This window comes from Physeter macrocephalus, chromosome 10 (genome assembly GCF_002837175.3).
Source record: "Physeter macrocephalus isolate SW-GA chromosome 10, ASM283717v5, whole genome shotgun sequence".
NCBI classification, from domain to species: Eukaryota; Metazoa; Chordata; class Mammalia; order Artiodactyla; family Physeteridae; genus Physeter; species Physeter macrocephalus.
The window spans coordinates 55,138,340-55,159,553 of record NC_041223.1 but is presented as its reverse complement, the minus strand read 5'-3'; the positions used below and the strand labels follow the sequence as shown (position 1 = coordinate 55,159,553).

General features: G+C 42.3%; 1 protein-coding gene across 1 annotated transcript in view; it reads right to left on the bottom strand.

The window, feature by feature from the left end:
- The window catches only part of PREP (prolyl endopeptidase), a 148,245-nt gene that overhangs the window by 107,379 nt on the left and 19,652 nt on the right, over window positions 1–21,214 (bottom strand). Inside the window, exons 3-6 of the mRNA XM_024115546.3 lie at window positions 13,654–13,787; window positions 12,409–12,539; window positions 9,689–9,898; window positions 5,592–5,713 (exon numbers count right to left, since the gene is read on the bottom strand). Coding sequence (XP_023971314.1) covers window positions 5,592–5,713; window positions 9,689–9,898; window positions 12,409–12,539; window positions 13,654–13,787 — 597 coding nt within the window. The remainder of the gene's footprint in view (window positions 1–5,591; window positions 5,714–9,688; window positions 9,899–12,408; window positions 12,540–13,653; window positions 13,788–21,214) is intronic.

The following is a 21,214-nucleotide window of genomic DNA, read 5'->3' as shown; positions in this document are numbered from 1 at the left end:
AACAGGCAATCCTGTCACTGCTCAGAATGGCCACTCCCCTGCCCCCCTCCCCCCCCATAAAATTTAAATTCCAACGTTTCGGTCTGACCAGCCGCCAGTTGCCTCCTGCCCCTTTATATTCCCTCCTTCCTGTTCCCATCCCCCAATTCTCAAGCAACCACTGATCTGCTTTGTGCCATTATAGACTACTTTGCATTTTCTACAGTGTTATATAAATGGAATCAAATACCGTGTACTCCTTCTTTTCTAGCTTCTTTCACGGAGCATAATTACTCTGAGATTCATCCCGCTTGTTGAGTGTATCAATAGTTCATTCCCATAGTGGTGCAGCCACTATGGAAAACAGTATGGAAGTTCCTCAAAAAAACTAAAAACGGAATTGCCTTACGATCCAGCAATCACACTCCTGGCCATATAGTCAGACAAAACTAGAATTTGAAAAGATACATGCACCCCAATATTCATAGCAGCACTATTTACCATAGCCAAGACATGGAAGCAACCTAAATGTCTGACAGATGAACGGATAAAGATGTGGTGTATATATACAATGGAATATTACTCAGCCATAAAAAGAATGAAATAATGCCATTTGCAGCTACATGGATGGACCTAGTGATTATCATACTAAGTGAAGTCAAAAAGAGAAAGACAAATACCATATGATATCACTTATATGTGGAAGCTAAAACATGACACAAATGAAATTTTCTACAAAACAGAAACAGATCATAGACCTAGAGAACAGACTTGTAGCTGCCAAGGGGAAGGGAGTGGAGGGGAGGAATGGATTGGGAGTTTGGGATTAGCATAAGCAAACTATTATATATGTATGTATAACTGAATCATTTTTGCTGTACACCAGAAACTAACACAACAATTGTAAATCAACTATACTTCAATAAAATAAACTTAAAAAAAAATAGTTCATTCCTTTTTATTGCTGGCTAGTATTCCATCATAGGGATGTACCACAGTTTATTCACTCATGCACTTGTTAATGGATACTTGGGGTGTGTCCAGTTTGGGGCTATCATGAACAAAGCCACTATGACTACTCATGTCCAAGTCTAGGGAACAAATATTACCTACCCCACCTGCTAGTCCTCCACGTGCTCACGAAACCTGAGCTGGGGAGAGGGAAGAAGCAAGTAAATCGGAGAGTTGATAGTCTGTTTTGAGCTGCAATGGACCTTTAGTAACAGTTCAAATACTCTAAAGTGTCCAGAAAGCTATGGGTTCTGCCGGGTGGATGCTGTCCTAGGCCACAGTGGGAAAACTAAAGCTGCTTCATGATAGTAACTTGACGGGCAGCTCAAGGCAAGAAGGACCTGTCCATGTAGGAAGGCAGAGGAGGTATCTGTGAAGGAAGGAGATGTGTCATGAGGAGACAGCATCTAGGATATAAGGAGAAGTCCTCAGTGAACCTGGATTGCAGCGGCCAAAAGGGAGGAGGAGGGCAGCGCACCAAAGAAATGCAGAGACATCCACTCACTCAGCCACACCCACAAAGCCCAACCCTCCAGGGTCTATGAGATGCTGTGATAAATCCTCCATCCACAGACTGAAAAAGGCTCTGAAGGAAACTTAGGTAAACAGACTTGGAGAGATGATGTGACCTGCCCAAGGCCACACAGACAGGACTAGAATTAAAATCTCCTGATTCCTGCTCCAGTACACCCCCATCATGATAGTGCTGGCCCTCCATTCAGAGACACTGTTAAGTGAGCGTATTCACGAAATACCAGCTTCAAAATGACGATCCTAAAAGCAACTACTTGAAAAATAAAAGCAACAACCGCAGCACGTGCATTTGGTGTGCGGTTATGATCAGGACTACTGCTTTTCTCCAAGGTGTGGGTCACTAAATCAAGCCTGTTAGGAAACTGTCTGCTTCACTTGCAGTGAATGCCCTGAGCACTCATTCGTACACCAGGCACGGGCGCTTCTGGTCCAGCCAGCTGACAGCGCACCTGCTTCTTGGACCCCCATGGGCTTTATCACACTTCCTTGACAGGTACAAGAAACTCAAACATCACGACTTTTTGCATGACCTAGATTTTTCTGACCTGGAACTGAATCAATTTCAGGGCATACGTGAGGCTTCTGAAGGCTCAGAACTATAGCACCCATGTTTAAGTGACAAAGTTGCTCTTCCACATAGCAAGAAGGTCCTCTCAACAGAACCTGCCCAACTAACCCTGGCCACTGGAAGGGTGACGTCTAACAAGACCCCCCCAAGCAGCTGGAAGACAGCTTAATGAAATCTATACCCAGTTTGTGTCTACTAAGCCTACTAGTTTGCTTACAGACTTCCTTTGCATAATTTGCTCATCAGGGCCCTGATCTAGTATAAAGTTCCTTACGACGCACTGTACACATCCCATTAGCTTTTTTTTTTTTTTTTTAACAACTTCATTTATTGCTTCTGTGTAATACAGATGCATCTCTTCATTTACTGCCGTTCTTTAAACGGTCATTCCTGCTGTTTTCGCACAACTTCTTACCTTTTGACAAGGGAGGCAGAGTGCTGGAGGTTAAGAAGATACAGGCTGTGGGTCTAACATACCCAGCAGGCAGTTCCAGCCGTGGACCTGCAAGTTAATCACCCTCGCAGGTATTTTACTTTGTCCACGCGATGGAATGATCACCGCCCTCCCACGGTTATGGTAAAGATTATAATAGACAAGTTACATAGAGTGAATATCTACTGAGTGAATGGTAAGAGGATCATCCAAACTATTTAAATTTGCTTTTCGTTTCAGTTGCCTAGTAGCAGAATTGAATATACATATATTTTAAATGCATATAAGATATGTTTCCACTGTTTTTAAAAAACTGGCAGCTCATAGCAGCATTATTCACAATAATGCTGTGGAAACACCCCAAGTGTCCATTGACGGATGACTGGATAAACAAAATGTATATGCACGCAATGGAATATTATTCAATTTTTAAAAGGAAGGGAATTCTGACACATGGTACAACATGGAAATAAACCTTGAAGACGTTATGCCAAGTGAAATAGTCACAGAAGGACAAATACTATATAATGACATTTACATGAGGTACCTAGAACAGTCAAATACATAGAGACAGAAAGTAGAATGTGGTTACCAGGGACTGGGTGGAAGAGGGGATGCAGAGTTATCACTTAATGGGTTCAGAGCTTCAGTTTCTCAAGACGAAAAAAGTTCTGGAGACAGATGGGGGTGACGCTTGCACAAAAATGTGAATGTACTTAATGCCACTGAACTCTATAAATGATTAAACTCATAAACTTTATGTTGATGATTAAATGGATAAGTTTTTTTTTGTTTGTTTGTTTTTTGCGGTACGCGGGCCTCTCACTGCTGTGGCCTCTCCCGTTGCGGAGCACAGGCTCCGGACGCGCAGGCTCAGCGGCCATGGCTCACGGGCCCAGCCGCTCCGCGGCATGTGGCATCTTCCCGGACCGGGGCACGAACCCGTGTCTCCTGCGTCGGCAGGCGGACTCTCAACCACTGTGCCACCAGGGAAGCCCACGGATAAGTTTTATGTTAGCTATATTTTACCATGATTTTAAGAAGTAAAAAGAAAAAAAAAAACCTAGCTGTTCCAACCAAATGCTAATAAAGAGATCTGAGCAACTAGTTACATGTGTATTCCACGGTGAAGCTTGTTTTCTTTTGGACTAATATGCTAAAATAGATCAGTTATTCTGGCACTTATTTTCAGTTGTATTTCATTTTATCAACCATATAATTTTACCTTGATTAAAATAGGTCTGCTGTAATGTTTCCCCATCAACATCTCTCCCCCCAAAAAGGTGAAAAGAAACACATGACCTAACATTACAAAATTTTTTGGTAGCATATTTACCTCCCTAATTGCTTCACTCAGATGAAGGTAAAAATGTGTATTATTTTATAAATAAATGCCTACTATCTACAGAATGCAGAAGCCTTAGGTATGAGACGTTGGACTAAGAAGAAAACTTAGTAGAAACAAGCTACAAATAAAGTCAGAAAAGCCATTACAAACAAGTGTGAGAAAGATGACAACAGTAACTGCACAGGAATGCTTGCAGGGTGGGGAAGAAGTATGAAAAAAGGGCACAGTCTCAGGAAATAATATGCAAGTCTTACAAACTCACTTTTAACATACTGCATTAAAGTCTGGCAAACCTTTTCTATTAAGGGCCAGAAAGTAAATATTTTCAGCTTTCAAGGCCTCCTTCTGTGGCAACTAGTCAAGTCTGCTGTGGCAGCTTGAAAGCAGCCACAGATGAGTAAACAAATGGGCGTGACTGTGCTCCAGCAAAACCCAATCTACAAAAGCAGGCAGCTGGCCAGATTTTGGCTGAGGGCAGTAGGCTGCCAACTACGGTTCTAGAGAACAAAATAAATAAAAGGACAATTTGGAATAAGGTATATTAACGCACGTGGACTAAAAAACCGTGGATTCATATTCTATCCCCCAATGAATCAGACCCATGCACAGAAGTTCAAATCTAAAATACCCCTTTCTGGGCTTCCCTGGTGGTGCAGTGGTTGAGAATCTGCCTGCCGATGCAGGGGACACGGGTTCGTGCCCCGGTCCGGGAAGATCCCACATGCCGCGGAGCGGCTGGGCCCGTGAGCCATGGCCGCTGAGCCTGCACGTCCGGAGCCTGTGCTCCGCAACGGGAGAGGCCACAACAGTGAGAGGCCCGCGTAACGCAAAAACAACCAAACAAACAAAAACCAAAAACAAACAAAAAAAATAAAATACCCCTTTCTTACCAAAGTTCTAATTGTATCCCCGAGAAGGGGTAAGAGGCTCAATGGGCTAAAAAGTTTCTAGTGGATTCCTCATTCCCACTAAAATGGGATGATAGCCCACCTACATGAAAACATTCAGAATGCTTTTCTTTCTTAAAAAAAAAAAAAAATATATATATATATATATATATTTCTTAGTACCCAGAAATGAGCTAACAAGAGTCCAATTCTTACTCTAAGCACCTCTAAGTTTTTTCACAGGCGATTCACAAGTTTCGCAAGATTATTCGCAGAATAAAATCTGGGACGGTAACTACAAAGACGCATCACTTCAACAGAGGCTGGTTATTATCAAGACGCCTAAGGAATGTATGAACCACCTATGAGATGCATAAATATCCAAAGGACACATATTTTAATGTAAAAACAAGAGAACAAGAGGCATGAAGAGCACAGTTGTGTAAAAGAAAAACACACACACTCACTCTCCCCTTACATTCTCACCTGTGTATACAAAGAAAAGTTTTGGAAGGAAACTCTCCTCACCTCTGAGAATCAGGATTCCAAGTTTTGAAATGTTCATGTTTTACTTTAGGTTATTTTGTACTTTTACAATTTTACCATAAGCATGTATTACTTTTAGTATTAAGATTTTTATGTTGAGATTACAGTTAAAAGATTTATCACCTTCATTATGAAGAGTCCATTTGAGTACTAATATTTTTAACAAAAGAATATTCACTCAGAGGACTTCCACCATCTGTAAAGATCACCACATAAGGAGAATATTTATATACACAATCCAAGAGAGATGGTGTTTGTGGGTAAAATCTCACGGTAGAACAATACCTCAGCTCCACCCATCCACTTAGGCTCATCAGGAAACTCAGCACACAAAATATCTTCTGACTGATCAGTCCCCAAGACATGGTAGCAGAGCTTTTGGTGGAGATTGGTGGATGTTTCTGTGCCTAAAGGAATTAAAAACGTACACTGAAACGCAGCTGACAATTTTAAGAAAATCTATTCCTCCCATACTGTACAATGCTAGAAATATTTAAAAAGCTAAGTATCTGGTTGCGGGACTGTAGGATACAAGGTTAATATACAAAAGTTAATCACTTTCCTATACACTAACAATGAACAAGTGGAATTTGAAATTAAAAACACAGTACCATTTACATTAGCAGCCCCCAAAATGAAATACTTAGGTATAAATCTAATAAAATATGTATAAGGTCTATAGGAGAACTACAAAACTGATGAAAGAAATCAAAGAATAACTAAATAAATGGAAAGATATACTCAATATATTATGGACAGAAATACTCAATATTGTCAGGATGACAGTTCTTTTCAACTTAATCTACAGATGCAATGCAATCCCAATCAAAATCCCAGCAAGTTATTTTGTGGATATGGACAAACTGATCCTAAAGTTTATGTGGAGAGGCAAAAAACCCAGAAGAGCCAACACAATACTGAAGGAAGAAAACAAAGGTGGACAACTGACACTACCTGACTTCAAGATTTATTATAAATAATCAAGACAGTGTGGTATTAGCAAAATAGACAAATAGATCAAGGGAACAGAGTAGAGAGCCCAGAAACAGACCCACATGAATACACAGTCAACTGATCTTTGATAAAGGAACAAAGGCAATATGATGTAGAAAAGACAGTCTTTTCAACAAATGGTTCTGGAACAACTGGGCAACCCCAGGCAAAAAATGAATCAAGACACAGACCTTATACACTTCACAAAAATTAACCCAAAATGGATCACAGACCTGAAAATGTAAATGCAATTATAAAACTCCTAGAAGATAACACAGGAGAAAATCTAGATGACCTTGGATTTGGTGACGACTTTTTAGATACAACACGGAAGGCATAATCCATGAAAGAAATAACTGATAAGCCAAACTTCATTAAAATTAAAACCTTCTGCTCCACGAAAAGACACTGTCAAGAGAATGAAAAGACAAGCAAATATCTGATAGACTGTCATCCAAAATACACAAAGAACTTTTAAAACTCAACAATAAGAAAATGAAGAACCCAATTAAAAAAATGGGCCAGAGACCTTCACAGATCTTAACCTCACCGAAGAAGAAATACGAATGGAAAATAAGCATGTGAAAAGATGCTCCTCAGCATATGTCATCAAGGAAGTGCAAATTAAAACAATGAGATACCACTACACACCTAGTAGAATGGCCAAAACCCAGAACACTCAAAACACCAGATGCTGGCCAAGATGTGGAGCAAGAGGAACTCTCATTCATTGCTGGTGGGAATGCAAATGGTACAGCCACTCTGGAAGACAGTTTGGCAGTTTCCTACAAAAACTAAACATACTGTTACGATACAGGAACTGTGCTCCTTGGTATTTACCCAAATGAGTTGAAAACTGACATCCACACAAAAACCGGTAGACGGATGTTAACAGCAGTTTTATTCATAATTGCCAAAACTTGGAAGCAACCAAGATGTCCTTCAGAGGTGAATGGGTAAACAAACTATAGTACATCTAGACAACGGAATATTATTTAATGCTAAAATAATGTTTTTTAGTGTTTTTATCAAGCCATAAAAACACAGGGAAAAAACTTAAATGCACATCACTAAGTGAAAGAAGCCAATCTGAAAGGCTATATGCTGTATGGTTCCAACTACATGACATTTTGGAAAAGGCAAAGCTATAGAGATAGTAAAAAAGATCAGTGGTTGCCAGGGGCTGGCAGGGGAGGGAAGGATGTATAGGTGGAACACAGGATTATCAAGGCAGTGAAAACACTGTATGATACTACAATGGTAGATATATATCATTATATGTTTGCCCAAACCCATGGCATGTACAACACCACGAGCGAACTCTAATGTAAACTGTGGATTTGGGGTGATTATGATGTGTCCGTGCAGGCTCATCTACTGTACCCTCTGATGGGGACGCTGATAATGGGGGAGGCCACGCATGTGCGAGGGGCTGAGTGTATATGGGAAATCTTGGTACCGTATGCTCAGTTTTGCTGTGAACCTGAAACTGCTCTAAAAGATTAAATCTATTAAAAAAAGAGAGAGAGTTAAGTATCAGTTGGGTATCACCCTGGAAATAATCACATATATTTGCTGATTTTGGAGGCTGATTTTCTTCAGGACAATGAAGAAAAAAATGAAGATAATACCATAACATTAAAAAAAAAAAAGCTTTACTTGGTGATTTTCCATGGGTTTTCCAGGAACACTGGTAACGAGTACATAGCCAGAATTGCTTAGCCTCATTCATAAGTCCTCCACCACACAACCTGAAAGGCTGTTGAGGTCTTCCGAACAAAAGGACAGCAAAATTACAGCTGGGAGAAGATGCTGGCTTTCTTAAATCAACCACAGTTACTAATTATTACTATTTCTGCCAATGGAAATTAAGGCTAAATAATAATTTCCATGTTTTTCACAAGTTAACTTAATAACACTGTTCTCTAACAAGAAATGGCCAGTTACATACTTTTACGGTCTCCTAGAACTTGGAAACAGCCAACACTTTCTAACTCAGCAGCACTCTGAATACAGGCAGCTAATTCAGTGTACAGAGCACAGAGGTCTTTCTTTAGCCAACATCCTTGAATAAAAAGCCTCCTCTTAGCTCCTCTTGTAGTTCATTGGTGAACTAAGAAAAAGGTACTACAGTAATCTAATCAAAGGCAGCAAAAGCTATTGATAAATGCAGCTGAAAGAGATGAAAAGTATTATAGCCTTATTCCCAATTCAACTGGGGGGAAAAGAGAAAAGAAGCCTATCTAAAGATGACAAAGATACAGCAATTCATGATAAGGGGACAGCATGTGCAGGAGAAAGCATTGGACTAGCCGTGCTTCCTGCCAGCTCTAGGCCCTGCAACAAGTAACTGAGACTCTGTACCCCAGCTCCAAATCTCTAGCAAAGGGATGGTAACCCACCTGTAAAGATCAACCAAGACAACATGAAAATGCTGTACACCGCATGGAAATATGGAGTAGCATAAAGAAGATGACGTTGAGAGCTTGTACCAGCAAGGTACAAGCTACAGGGCCCTTCCTGCCTGGGAAGGTGAGAGGTGAAGGGGAAAAGAAAGAGGGACCACTTGCACACAATAGGATCTTTGTGCCATTGAAGCGGAGAACAAAGGTGTGTCCTGGAAGTTAACAAGGACAAAAGTGTCAAGACAAGTGTGACCAACAGGTGACCTGTAACTTCTGAGCAGAGAAAGAGATGTGAATCCTGCAAAATTTTATCATCACTCAACATCATTAAATAAGTTGGTTTTGTTAAAAAAAACAATCCATCTTCTCCATGATCCCCTTGGGAGAAAGAATGCATATGTGAAGAACAGACGGCAATAAAAATGGCCCCAATTTTTCACAGTTCCCTGTATCTCTCTCCCAACCCCTTGAATAGCAGTTGGTCCTGTGACTTGCTTCGGCCAAAAGAATGCAGTGAAGTGACGTTCCAACAGCAAGCCCAGGCATCAAAGAGGTCGTGCCTTTCAGCTCTCCCCCTTGGAATCCTGCTGAGCTGCCATGTGAACAAGCCTGGACTGGCGTGCTAGAGAATGAGAGACCACATGGAACAGAATTGACGCCCCAGACATGTGAAAAAGTCACGCTAAGATCAGTCAACTGACCAGCAGCTAGCTCATCACAGATACATGACAGAATTCAGCTAAGCCCAGAAGAACTGCCTGGCCAACCTGCAGACTCACAGCGAAAATAAATGGGGTTGTTATTCTGAACCACAAAGTTTTGGCAGGAACTGTTACACAACTATGCTAACAGATACAACATCCTTCGAGGAAACATGATTCTAGACCAAGCAACCTCTATGTAGGGTTTAGCTTCTTTCTTTAAGTCATGTGAAGTCACACTTCATTTCATGAAAAAGGTGCTTCATCTGAAGTCTCAACCTACCATCACTTTTCCCATCCTGTTGTGGGTATGCGTTGTAGAACATTCCCTTCCCGTCGTGGGTCCAGGCCATACAGCTGAACTTGACTCTTTCGAGCACATCTGGAAGCTCTTTGGCACCATCGACTTTCATGAACTTGATCGTCACCCAATCTGAGCCACTGGCACTCAGACCATAGGCAAAATATTCACCATCTTCACTGAATGCATAGCCTAAGGGACACATGAGAAATTGTCAGATGGTGAACATGGGGACACAACTCCCAGCCTTGCCCACTGCCCACTGTGCTGTCTGACAAAGCTCTCTGTCACACATGGAAGCAGAATGTGGCAACAGGAGAAGCAGGCAGTTGGTTGTGAGGAATTCTGGGGGCTCACCCAGGTCTCCCAGGAATTTGCCTTATGACCTTGGACAAGTTTCTTAACCTTTCCAGGGCTTAGTTTCTTCATCTGTAAAATGAAGTAATAGATTATATGACCACTAAGATGCTTCCATTTAAAAATTTTCTATAATTCAATAAGCAGTTCATTTAAAAGCAGAGCTCATCTGGGACTTTCAGCATATTTTATTTATACCTGGAAGGAGGGGGAAAAGGAGTAAGGAAACTGCTTTTAGAGTAATGACTGAATGTAACAGAACTAAACTGGAGCCATTACATAATTTTTGGAATGGACTCCAAACTACTTGAAATCCCTCTTTACAACCTCGTTTTCTGAGCATTGCTGGCACTCCAGGATTAATGTCCACACCATCCGACAACTAAAAGCCCAGGTAAATGAAGCCTGAGGGTTTGCAATAAAGACTCACGCAGTGCACATTCCAAAAGTGACCGTGAAAAAATAAGGAAAGCAACACCACTGATAGACTAACGCACTGTCCCCCATTCTTTGGGGCCATCACAGACAGAATGTTCTAACCACTGTGGAATGTTTCCTGACAAATATTTATATGTTTCTATTAGCTTTATGATTATACGGAATGTGTAGTGTTTGGTACCAGATACTGACACCAGAGATTTCCTCTTACGATGTCTGTTAAACTTCACTGGGAGTTAAAAATTATCCTAAGAAACCCAACTATTTTCACGGGTTTCCTACTATTTTACATGGAACTTCTACTAGTGAAAAATAGGGTTACTATTTCATAAAACCTTCTTATTAATCACTTATAATTCCTATAAAGTATCCAGGCTCAAACGTATATAAACGCAGAAAAGAGTCAAGAATGTGATGAGGAGTAAATATTCACTTTTTACTCTACATAAATTATATATAATTTAAAAATTTTCAGGAACAATGTAAATAAAACACTTTGACTTGAAATATATGTTTAAAAAATCATATACTATCAAAAAAGAATCTGAATGTCTACCTATACTGTGACTTCCCTATAATATCATTTTCAGAAAACTCAAAGACTGAGACCAAGTCCCATGTCTAATTTACCTTCTCATCCATCAGGGTCCATACATGACAAGCATTACATAAAAATGTTACTGGAATGAATTATCAGAGTGAGAGGTGAGACCCTGTTATAATGAAGTCCTCTGGAGGAGTTGCAAGATAGACCTTGGTTAAAATGAAATAAACTTCTATTTAGGGTATATTACTGCACAGAATCAGTGTATTAAATTCACTCACAACTGGTCTTCATTTCCAAGACCAAATTCATGGAAGAATACTCACGATAAGCTGGCTGGCATCTTATTTCCAATACTGATTACTCTCAATACTAATGAGATTAAAGATCATCGTGTACATACACAGCCTATTGGGGGAGAGGAGGAGCGAAGCACTAAATGACCGAATGCCTTTACAAAAGGGTCTTCTCACACAGATCTGCTGGAACAGGCCTCTTTAATTCCCACCTAATCAGTTACAGGACTTCAGCATTCCAACTGCTCAATTCTGTAGGGCTGAACCTACACTTGTGCTTTTTCTACAAAGAGAAGATGCTACAGAGGAAATGCTGAGCCAACTTAACTAAAAACATCTAGAATACTCGCCAGAGATGATTCTCAGAGCGTACAATTTTTAAACCACAGAACCAGAGTGTAGACAACTTCCCTACCCTAGAAGTGGTGCTTATGGCACAAACCTGGGGTAATCTCATGGCCCGTAGAGGAGGTTATCTCGGGGGAATTTATTTAGGAGACATACGGCAAGTGCATACATATTTTTGCATACAGCAAAACATACTTATTCAGCTTTTAAACTTGCATCCTCTGGGGACAAGGTACCAAGTTGTCTAATTTCTACAAGACTGTGTTTTATACTTTTAATTCTAACATACTAAAAATTAACTAAATTTGAAAACATCACTTTTTCCCCCTCAAGGAAGCAGATTTCATAAATATTCTTTCCTGTTTTATATTTATAGTTAAAACATTCTTTGTACAACTTAAATTTCTTACAGAAGAGAATTAACTTTTTCCCAAACACAGACAGGTCTCAGAGAAGCTACAGAAAGTGATGATGATACTTCAAGACCCCAGAGGCCCTAGAAGCTAATTTAGGTCCAGTGTGAATTATTCTCTAGTCCTGCTTCATGCCATCAGAAGGAGATGTGACTACCCATGTGTTCTGAATTTACCGTGCATAAATCAGCTTTCCTGACACTGCATGTGCGTCTGTTCTACAATACGGTCCACACTCTGTCTGGTCTTTCAGAGCTGGGAGCGAGGGCCCCGGGACTCCCATGGGCCTGGCTGTGTAGCCCTCACCTCGGAGCGCCACCGTGCCGTCATCGGAGAGTATGTTGGGGTCAAGGAACACTCTGGCTTCACCCTCTAAGGAATCCTGTACATATAATACTCGTTGGTTCTGCAAACCTGTATTGTAAAAATAGAAATACCTGGGGGACAGAGATGGTCTTTATTCAGCTATGGCGTTTTCTATTTGTGGAGTAAAATCAAATACATAACAAACAAATAGAAAAAGGAAAACAACACACAAAGGTACAACTGCAAACAGGCCGTGCCAGGGACATGGGGACTAGAATGGAAGGTCCCACCATCTCCCTGTAGCTAGAGTTTGTTGCCTGAATTGCTTTAGGAATTCAAATAATATATTGTAATTCTACACATTAGGTAAATAAAGCCTGCTTTATTACCTAAAATGAAAACTGATATTCAAATAAAGCAATAACTTTTTCTTTTCAATGGAGAAGACAGCAGATTTGCTAAAATGAAGTGCTGGTTCCCATCCCCAGCCAGGGTGCTAGGATAGGGGGTGGGCAAACCTTTTCTGCAACGGGCAAGGTTTTGTGCACCATACAGACTCTGATGCTACTACTCAATTCTGCAGTTGTTGTACAAAAGCAGCCGCGAATAACACACAAACAATGGGCACGGCTGTGTGCCATTTAAACTTTATTTACAAAACAGGGGGTAGATAGGGCTTGGCGTGCAGATCATACTTTGCTGATCCCTATGCATGTGAAGTCTCACAACCTCTAAAGTAAATTCGTGGTAGTGGTTCCAAAGAGAGTTAAAAAGCAAACAAGAGACTATGTTTTAAGTGGGTGTCAGAGGGCAAAGAACAAGAGAGGTGAATTAATGGGTGCTGCATCCTGGGCCATTTCCATTCCAGGATGGAAGAAATGCATACAATAAAGTCTTTTCAAGTAGTATAAGCTAACGAGAATTAATTTCAGAGGCAAACAAATCTCCATTGCTGTCTATGAATCCTGCTATCTCACCGATTACTAGCCACAAGACAACAATCATTTCCTACAATCTAGATTTCATCCTAGGACACATCTCTGCTAAATTTCTTAGTCCTTCTTTTAAGAATGTGGTCAACAGACCAAAAAATATTATTCTCATATTCCAGCATAGAAATGAATTGATTTTATAATGAATTAAGTTTATAAACTGATAAGTTATTCAGAATTTGTACTGTAAAATTTAAGAACGTATTAGATCAGAAAAGTAAAAAGAAAATTAAATGAAGGCAACTTCACATACCTTTTCCCTTTCTTGAAGTGGCAACTATACTTGGGATAGTCATACAATTCAGTCATTCTCTCTTTGTATAAACCTCTGATAGGACACTGCTCAAGAAATGGCACAGTAATCTTGTTCTGGGCCTCCACAAAAGCCTGGAGAGAAAATTTAAACGAACAAAGCAAGTCAGATATAAAATTTTCCATGGGGAGTGTTATCCATTAATATGTATCAGCAAGATTCAGCAATTTTACTCCTGGGAATATAGCCTAAGGAAACAAAAACACTATGTTGAAGAGATATCTGCACCCCCATGCTCATAGCAGCATTATTTACAATAGTCACGACATGGAAACAACCTAAGCGTCCACTGATGGATGAATGAGTAAAGAAAAGGTGTGGAATATATACAGACAATCAAATATTATTCAGTCATAAAAAAAGTAGGAAATTCTGCCATTTGGGACAATATGGGTGGACCTTGTTAAGTTGAACGGAGAAAGACGAATACTGTATGATCTCACTCATATGTGGATTCTTAAAATATAAAACAAAACAAAAGCCCCAAACTCATAGAAAAATCAGATCTGTGGTTACCAGAGGCAGGGGATAAAGGGAGTAGAACTGGATGAAGGTGGTCAAAAGACACAAACTTCCAGTTATAAGATAAATAAGTACTAGAGATGTAATGCACAACATGATGACTACAATTAACACTGCTGTATGTTATATGTGAAAGTTGTTAAAAGAGAATAAATCCTAAGAGTTCTAATCACAAGGAAAAAAATATTTTTTTTTCTTTCTTTTGATACCTGTAGGAGATGACGGATGTCCACTAAACTTGTTCTGGTAATCATTTCATGATATACGAAAGTCAAATCATTATGCTCTACACCTTAAACTTATACAGTGTTGTACATCAATTATATCTCAATAAAACCAGAAAAAAAGATTTAAAAAATGTATCAGTGAAAGCATATCTTCCCTCAATAAATAACAACAACTAATACTTCCATGGCACTAAGTATGCACCAAGCAGATATTAACTTATTTAGGACTCATAATCCTATACAGAAGGTTCTGTTTTAGCCCAGCTTTCTGGATGGGGAGACTGAGTCTTAGAGTGGTCAAAAAGGTGCCGAACATCACGCAGCTGCGAGTGGCAGAGCCAGCTCCCAAATCTACACTCTAACCAAACACAGTATCAGCTACTCAGATCACGCACTGTCAAGAAACTACACTCAGGGGCTTCCCTGGTGGCGCAGTGGTTGCGCGTCCGCCTGCCGATGCAGGGGAACCGGGTTCGCGCCCCGGTCTGGGAGGATCCCACGTGCCGCGGAGCGGCTGGGCCCGTGAGCCATGGCCGCTGAGCCTGCGCGTCCAGAGCCTGTGCTCCGCAACGGGAGAGGCCACAACAGAGGAAGGCCCGCATACCACAAAAAAAAAAAAAAAGGAAAAAAAAAAAAGAAACTACACTCACCCTGCGCAAGGCTCCAGGCCCCTCAAAAGCTGGTGAGCCCCAAACATCAGAGTTAAAGAAACCAAGTTAGAGACACCTAGGTACTATTTTATCAACTTTTTTTTTTTGGCCGTGTTGGGTCTTCATTGCTGTGCACGGGCTTTCTCTAGTTGCGGTGAGCGGGGGCTACTCTTCGTTGCGGTGCACAGGCTTCTCATTGCGGTGGCTTCTCTTGTTGCAGAGCACGGGCTCTAGGCACGTGGGCTTCAGTAGTTGTGGCGCGCGGGCTCAGTGGCCGTGGCTCGCGGGCTCTAGAGTGCAGGCTCAGTAGTTGTGGCACACGGGCCCAGTTGCTCCACGGCATGTGGGATCTTCCCGGACCAGGGCTCGAACCCGTGTCCCCTGCATTGGCAGGCGGATTCCTAACCACTGCACTGCCAGGGAAGTCCCATATCAATTTTGTTTTTGACAATCTTTCTAAGACCTACTACGCTTGTCAACTCCAGAGAACTTCGCTAAATGCTGAAACTAAAGAATATTTAAAACAAAACTGGAAAGTGAATTGAATAAGTATGTCAACAATAATGGTTTATAAGATGAGCAAGAGATGGCCTGCAGGCCATCAGGAGACCGTGGCAGCAAAAGCAGGGGAAGGAGCAGTTTTTACAACAGATCAGTTGTATCCAAGCATAACCTATTTATAACTAAGCAGTTAGAAAGTTTATAATACTATAATAATACTATAAAAACTTGGCTTCATAATAATTCACATCTGGCTACTCGAAGTGAAACAAGAATAAATGTATCAGCTCTAAATTCAATCGAAGGTTTAATCAGATGTCTATACAAAGGTAAACCCTTTTGATAGGAGAAAACTTCAGGAAATTAACAACTTACTATACTTGGAATGGCAGGCAAAAATGCGTTATTATCAGAGTTCATCCAGATCTAAGGGCCGACCCCAGCTCCCAACGGTCTCTAAACGGGCTCTCCTCCACAAACCACTGACCCCACCCTGGAGAACCACGATTCTGTGCTGAGAGAAAGCTGTTCTAAAACTCGAAGTTTAAAATATGTACTTGCAAACAAGTGAGAAAGAGTGTGAGGTGTGAGTATAATGATGAATAACAGCTTTGCAAGAGGATCAATTCCAGAGAAATAAAACTGTTATGGGTCACATTTCTTATTTCGTTCAAACAGAAAATAAAATTGACTGACTCCCACAGAAATACAACTCCAAGTGCTTATCACGAGGGACTGGCAAACCTCGCCCTGGCCTGCTTTCCTATGGCACTCAAGCTTAGAATAGTTTTTATATTTTTAACAGTTGGGCTGGTGGAGGGGGGGAGGGGCGGGCTGCAAACCCAGCAGTGACCTAGGTGGCTCACATCTACAATATTTCCTGTGTGGCCCTGCACAGGAAAAGTTTGCTGACCCCACTCTATCTCATTAAAAAGTGTCAACAAGGAGATTAACTCTTGTTGTTTAGTTACAAAATCAATGCACAGCTGCAAAGCCACGCGGGGGCAGCGTTCTGGAGATTGCTAAGCGTGTGCAAGAGCATCACCCGATTTCATGGGCGGAGGAAACGCCAGGCCTCCTTTACAGACGTGGAAAGGGAGGCAGGTGGTACTGAAGGCACTCGGCCAGCAGCACACAGCGAGTGAGCGATACTGCTCAAGCGGAATCATGTTCTTCCAGTCACTGTAACAGTGACCGAGGCCGACGCCTTGCCTGATACTGGATGTGGAGACAAAGCAGACCCACTGGAGAGAAGGCAGACAGCCTGGGCTTCCTCTGATCTCCTCCCGCTTGGGCTGGGCTCAGCAGGGCAGGCCCATCAGGGTGCTGGAGTGTCAACAAGGATTTAATATGAACCTAGTGTGCGTCAGTACCGATCCTGGCATGGTGGGTGGAGGGGTGAGAAATCCAAGACAAGATCCCTGCCACTGTGGAGCGAACATTCTACCAGGGGAGACAAAACACAGGCCAGGGGGTTGCAGAGAACGGTTAGTGCTAAGGACACACGCAGGGTAGCCGTGGAGCGAAGCTGCTACTCACAGTAGCATCCAGGACGCGCGCTGCTCCTGAACCGCTACTGCCAGCCCACGGCGAGCCCAGGGACTGGGAGGGGGCGCCATAGCAATGTGACGCTGCTGTGACATCTTCGTTACGTTTCACAAAAATATAAAGCCCCCATGGAAATTTGAAAACCCTCATTCACCACCAGTCCTGGGCAACACTGGGATGGGAGTGTCCTTACTTCTAGCAGGATGGCCAGGGAGGCTCTTCTGAGGCTCTGAATTGAGATCTGATAGGCAAGAGGGAGCAGCTCCGTAAAGATGGGAAGAGCGTTCCAGGCCAAGGAAACTGCAGGTGCCGGGCCCTGGGCGGAGGAGCTTGGCAGGTGAGAAGAAGAGTAAGGAGGTCAGGGAGGCTGGGGATATGAGTGAGAGAGACTGAGACCCCGGCAGGAGCTAGATCACGTGGGCCCTGGTGGGCAGATGTGAAGTTTGAATCTTCATTCTAAATGCAAACAAGCTATGACTGGGTGAGGAGACAGTTATACAGTCTGGTTTACCTTTTCAAAGGACTACTCTTGCTCTGGGTGGAAAACAGACTATAGGGGAGCAAAAGCAGACACAGGGAAGCCGGTTAGGAAGCCGGGGCAGTGGTCCAGTGAGAGACAAGGCCAAGTGGAATGGCTGGTCTCTAAGGGAGCAGGAACGACCGCTGTAATGGGAGTAGGGACAGAGAAGATGGGCCCAGCGCACGCTCACATCTAAATTTGATGGCTGTTTCCCAGAAGGGCCTCACCAGAACATTCTAGCTGTTTAGGGCTCCCACCCTGAGACCCCAGCAGACTGAGGGTCTTGGCTGGCCCCTTCCCCTTCCACTGGGCGTCCTCTGAGGAGGGAGCCCTGCAGATTTCGTTTCCCTAATCCTTCTGATTTGTGTTTGTACGAGGCTGCATCTAGGCCTTATACCGTGGCTCTTGGAGGACCACGGCGGGTCCATGAGTCACAGATCCTCAGTTCATTTTCCCCGGAAAGGTGGAACTGCAGCCTCCCATGGTTTCTCTATCTTGCTTTGCTTCTCAGGTACAGTTACAATTGCTGCAACAGAACCCATCTCACACTAAAGCAGGCACACTGGCTTTTCTCATTTAAAATGTTCAGAAAACCATTAAGCCAGCCATAAGAATGCTACTAAATAACTAGGCTCATTATGTACAATATTGCTACCTCTCACCCACAAATGTTAGTCAATTACTTTAACTAGAGCAATATTTAAAGCCTGCGCCCTTCCAAGTCCAGTATCTAGATGCAAACAATGTTCAAGTTCTTAAAAGTCTAAGTTCTGTCATATTTATAATTTGGGCAAGTCCTTTTCATGAAGGCGGGGACAAATTTTCTGTAAAGGGGCTTTGTGAAATGCAGGGTTCCAAAGAATGCCAGTAATGCCTTCTTGGTCATTTATGGATTTAATAGTCTGGCTTCTGGGTCTGAAAATTAGAACAAATTTGGAGGAAAGGGAGAAGAGGTATAAGGATAAAGAAAAGAAAAACTGGAGGAATTGCAGAATGGTAAAGAAGCAGGGTGAGGAGAATGAAATTCTCCTTGTCCCTCAGGAGTCTCAGCATCAAGTCACACTCCAGGATATTATTTAAATCACTGAAATCTGAAAGCCCATGAAATGACACCAGCAGCTGAGCCTTTAAAGAGGATCACCAGTTTAGAGTTTATAGCTATGGATGAGTCTGAAAATATTTTTCTAAGAACAGCTGCTCAAAGCTAAGAAATCCAATTCACACTTCATTTTGCCCCGACTATTAGAAACCTTCAAAGCAAAGTTCCAGTTATGCAAGACGATTAAATCTGAGAGCCCTGCTGTGTTAACACTGTGCCTGTAGTTAACGATGTTATACCGTACACGTTAACGCGTTAAACGCTGTTCAGAGGGCAGATCTCACGTTGAACGTTCTTACCATAATCTACACAAAACAACAACAACAACAACAACAACAACAACAAAAAGCTACCTGGCAAAGAGTGGCTCAGTTTGGGAGCTGGAGATGCCTTTACCTTCACTGTCTGCAGAAAGAATTTTTTTCAAGTTGTCCTCATATGTACTACACTTTAATCCACAAAACATCTCAAGTCCTTTTACAAGCACAATTTTTACATAAAGGAATAAAAAGGATGCATACAGCTCCTCATTAAATAGATATGTATACAGAACATCACGACGGGCAACATAGGATTAAACAGATGAACCACATGGATAAAGACAAGAGCTACAGGAGAACAAATGAAGGGGAAACTACTTCTGGGATAGGCTGGCATAGGCCTTGGGGAGTGGGGCAGGCAGGCAGTCCAATGCCCAGGAAGGACTTCCAGATGGGAGACCCACTCCATCATGGGTACCACCCAGGTGAAACCAGGGATGGTGCTATCTACAACCCACAAACTTGGAGGAGTTTCTGTCGCAAATTATATGTAGGTGTGTATAAATATATTATTTATCTAAATATATAGATACACACACACACACACACACACACACACACACATACACACACAAAGACACACACACATGAATGAGCTGGTTAAAGCAAGTGGTTGGTGCCACAGCACGGCCTGGCAGAAAACCCCAATCGTAGTCATGTGTGAAGGGCTGAGAGCATCCTGGAGGCCACAGAAGGAAGCACACCTGGACCCCCTCTCCCTGCTGGGAGTGTAGCAGAAATCGGAAATGACTCTCCAAGTGCAGGGGTATGCCCATAAATGAGAAGGCAAGAGGTGGCAAAGCTCATCCCGGAGGCTGCAGGAGGACCCAGGGCCAGGAGGGCTGGACGGTCACATGGAAAACCGGAGGCATGCCAAACAGAGAACGAGAGGCAGCTGCTTCAGGAGACAGCTTTAGAAATGGAGACTATGGAGGAATGGGGTAACGTACAAGACAGATTTCGGAACCTACATCCAAAAGAGAGAAGAGTGCCCCTTATTTTCCAGTGCGCTCCGAACTTTCAAACATTAGCAGTCCATCAGACGACAAAGAAAAGCTTGCTCGGGTCTCGGTTGTAACTACAATGCCATTACCTCAACCCAGAGAAGGGTCTTTCCCTTCCTGGTCCCACAAACCCCTACAAACCCCAAGGACGAGCCATGTCAAATCCAACAGGCGAGAGCCCAAAAGCGATGGGGCTTGTCCTTTAACATTAAAAGCCCAGAGTGGGTCCCTCTCTTCTCTCCGGGACCATCTGCTCTCAGGTCAGGAAGACTCCCACTGAGCTTCCCACAGCATGTGGGTAACATGCCAGGCCTCTTTCCACCTTCTCTGCCTGTCCCCCTGAAGGCAAATCAACTTGTTCCCTCGCTGTGCTAGTTACTGTCCATCAAGGGGGAAGGAAACAGAAAGTCTCATTTCGACCTTAGATTCAAGCCTTGTTCTCAAATCTCGCCATTACCAGGGAGCCCATTCAAAGTTGGAACACTAACCCTTTTTGGCTCCGTTCTTCGGGGTACACACTACTGACCAGAAGCCTGGCAGGGACAGAGGTGATCTGCACATCAACTCCAAACCTAACTAAACATCCAACCAGGAAGAAGTTAAACACGTACAAATCCTCTCATGAATAATTCTTGTATCAATGAGGGAATCCAAACTATAACAATAATATCTGAAAAATAAGAAAAACTGAAACATTAAGAATTAAAGTTCTTAATGCAAATCAAAACTACAATGAAGTATAACCTCATACCAATCAGAATGGCCATCATCAAAAAATCTACAAACAATAAATGCTGGACAGGGTGTGGAGAAAAGGGAACACTCTTGCACTGTTGGTGGGAATGTAAATGGATACAGCCACTATGGAGAACAGTATGGAGGCTCCTTAAAAAGCTAAAAATAGAACCACCATACGACCCAGCAATCCCACTACTGGGCATATACCCTGAGAAAACCATAATTCAGAAAGAGTCATGTACCAAAATGTTCATTGCAGCTCTGTTTACAATCATCAGGACATGGAAGCAACCTAAGTGTCCATCGACAGATGAATGGCTAAAGAAGATGTGGCACATATATACAATGGAATATTACTCAGCCATAAAAAGA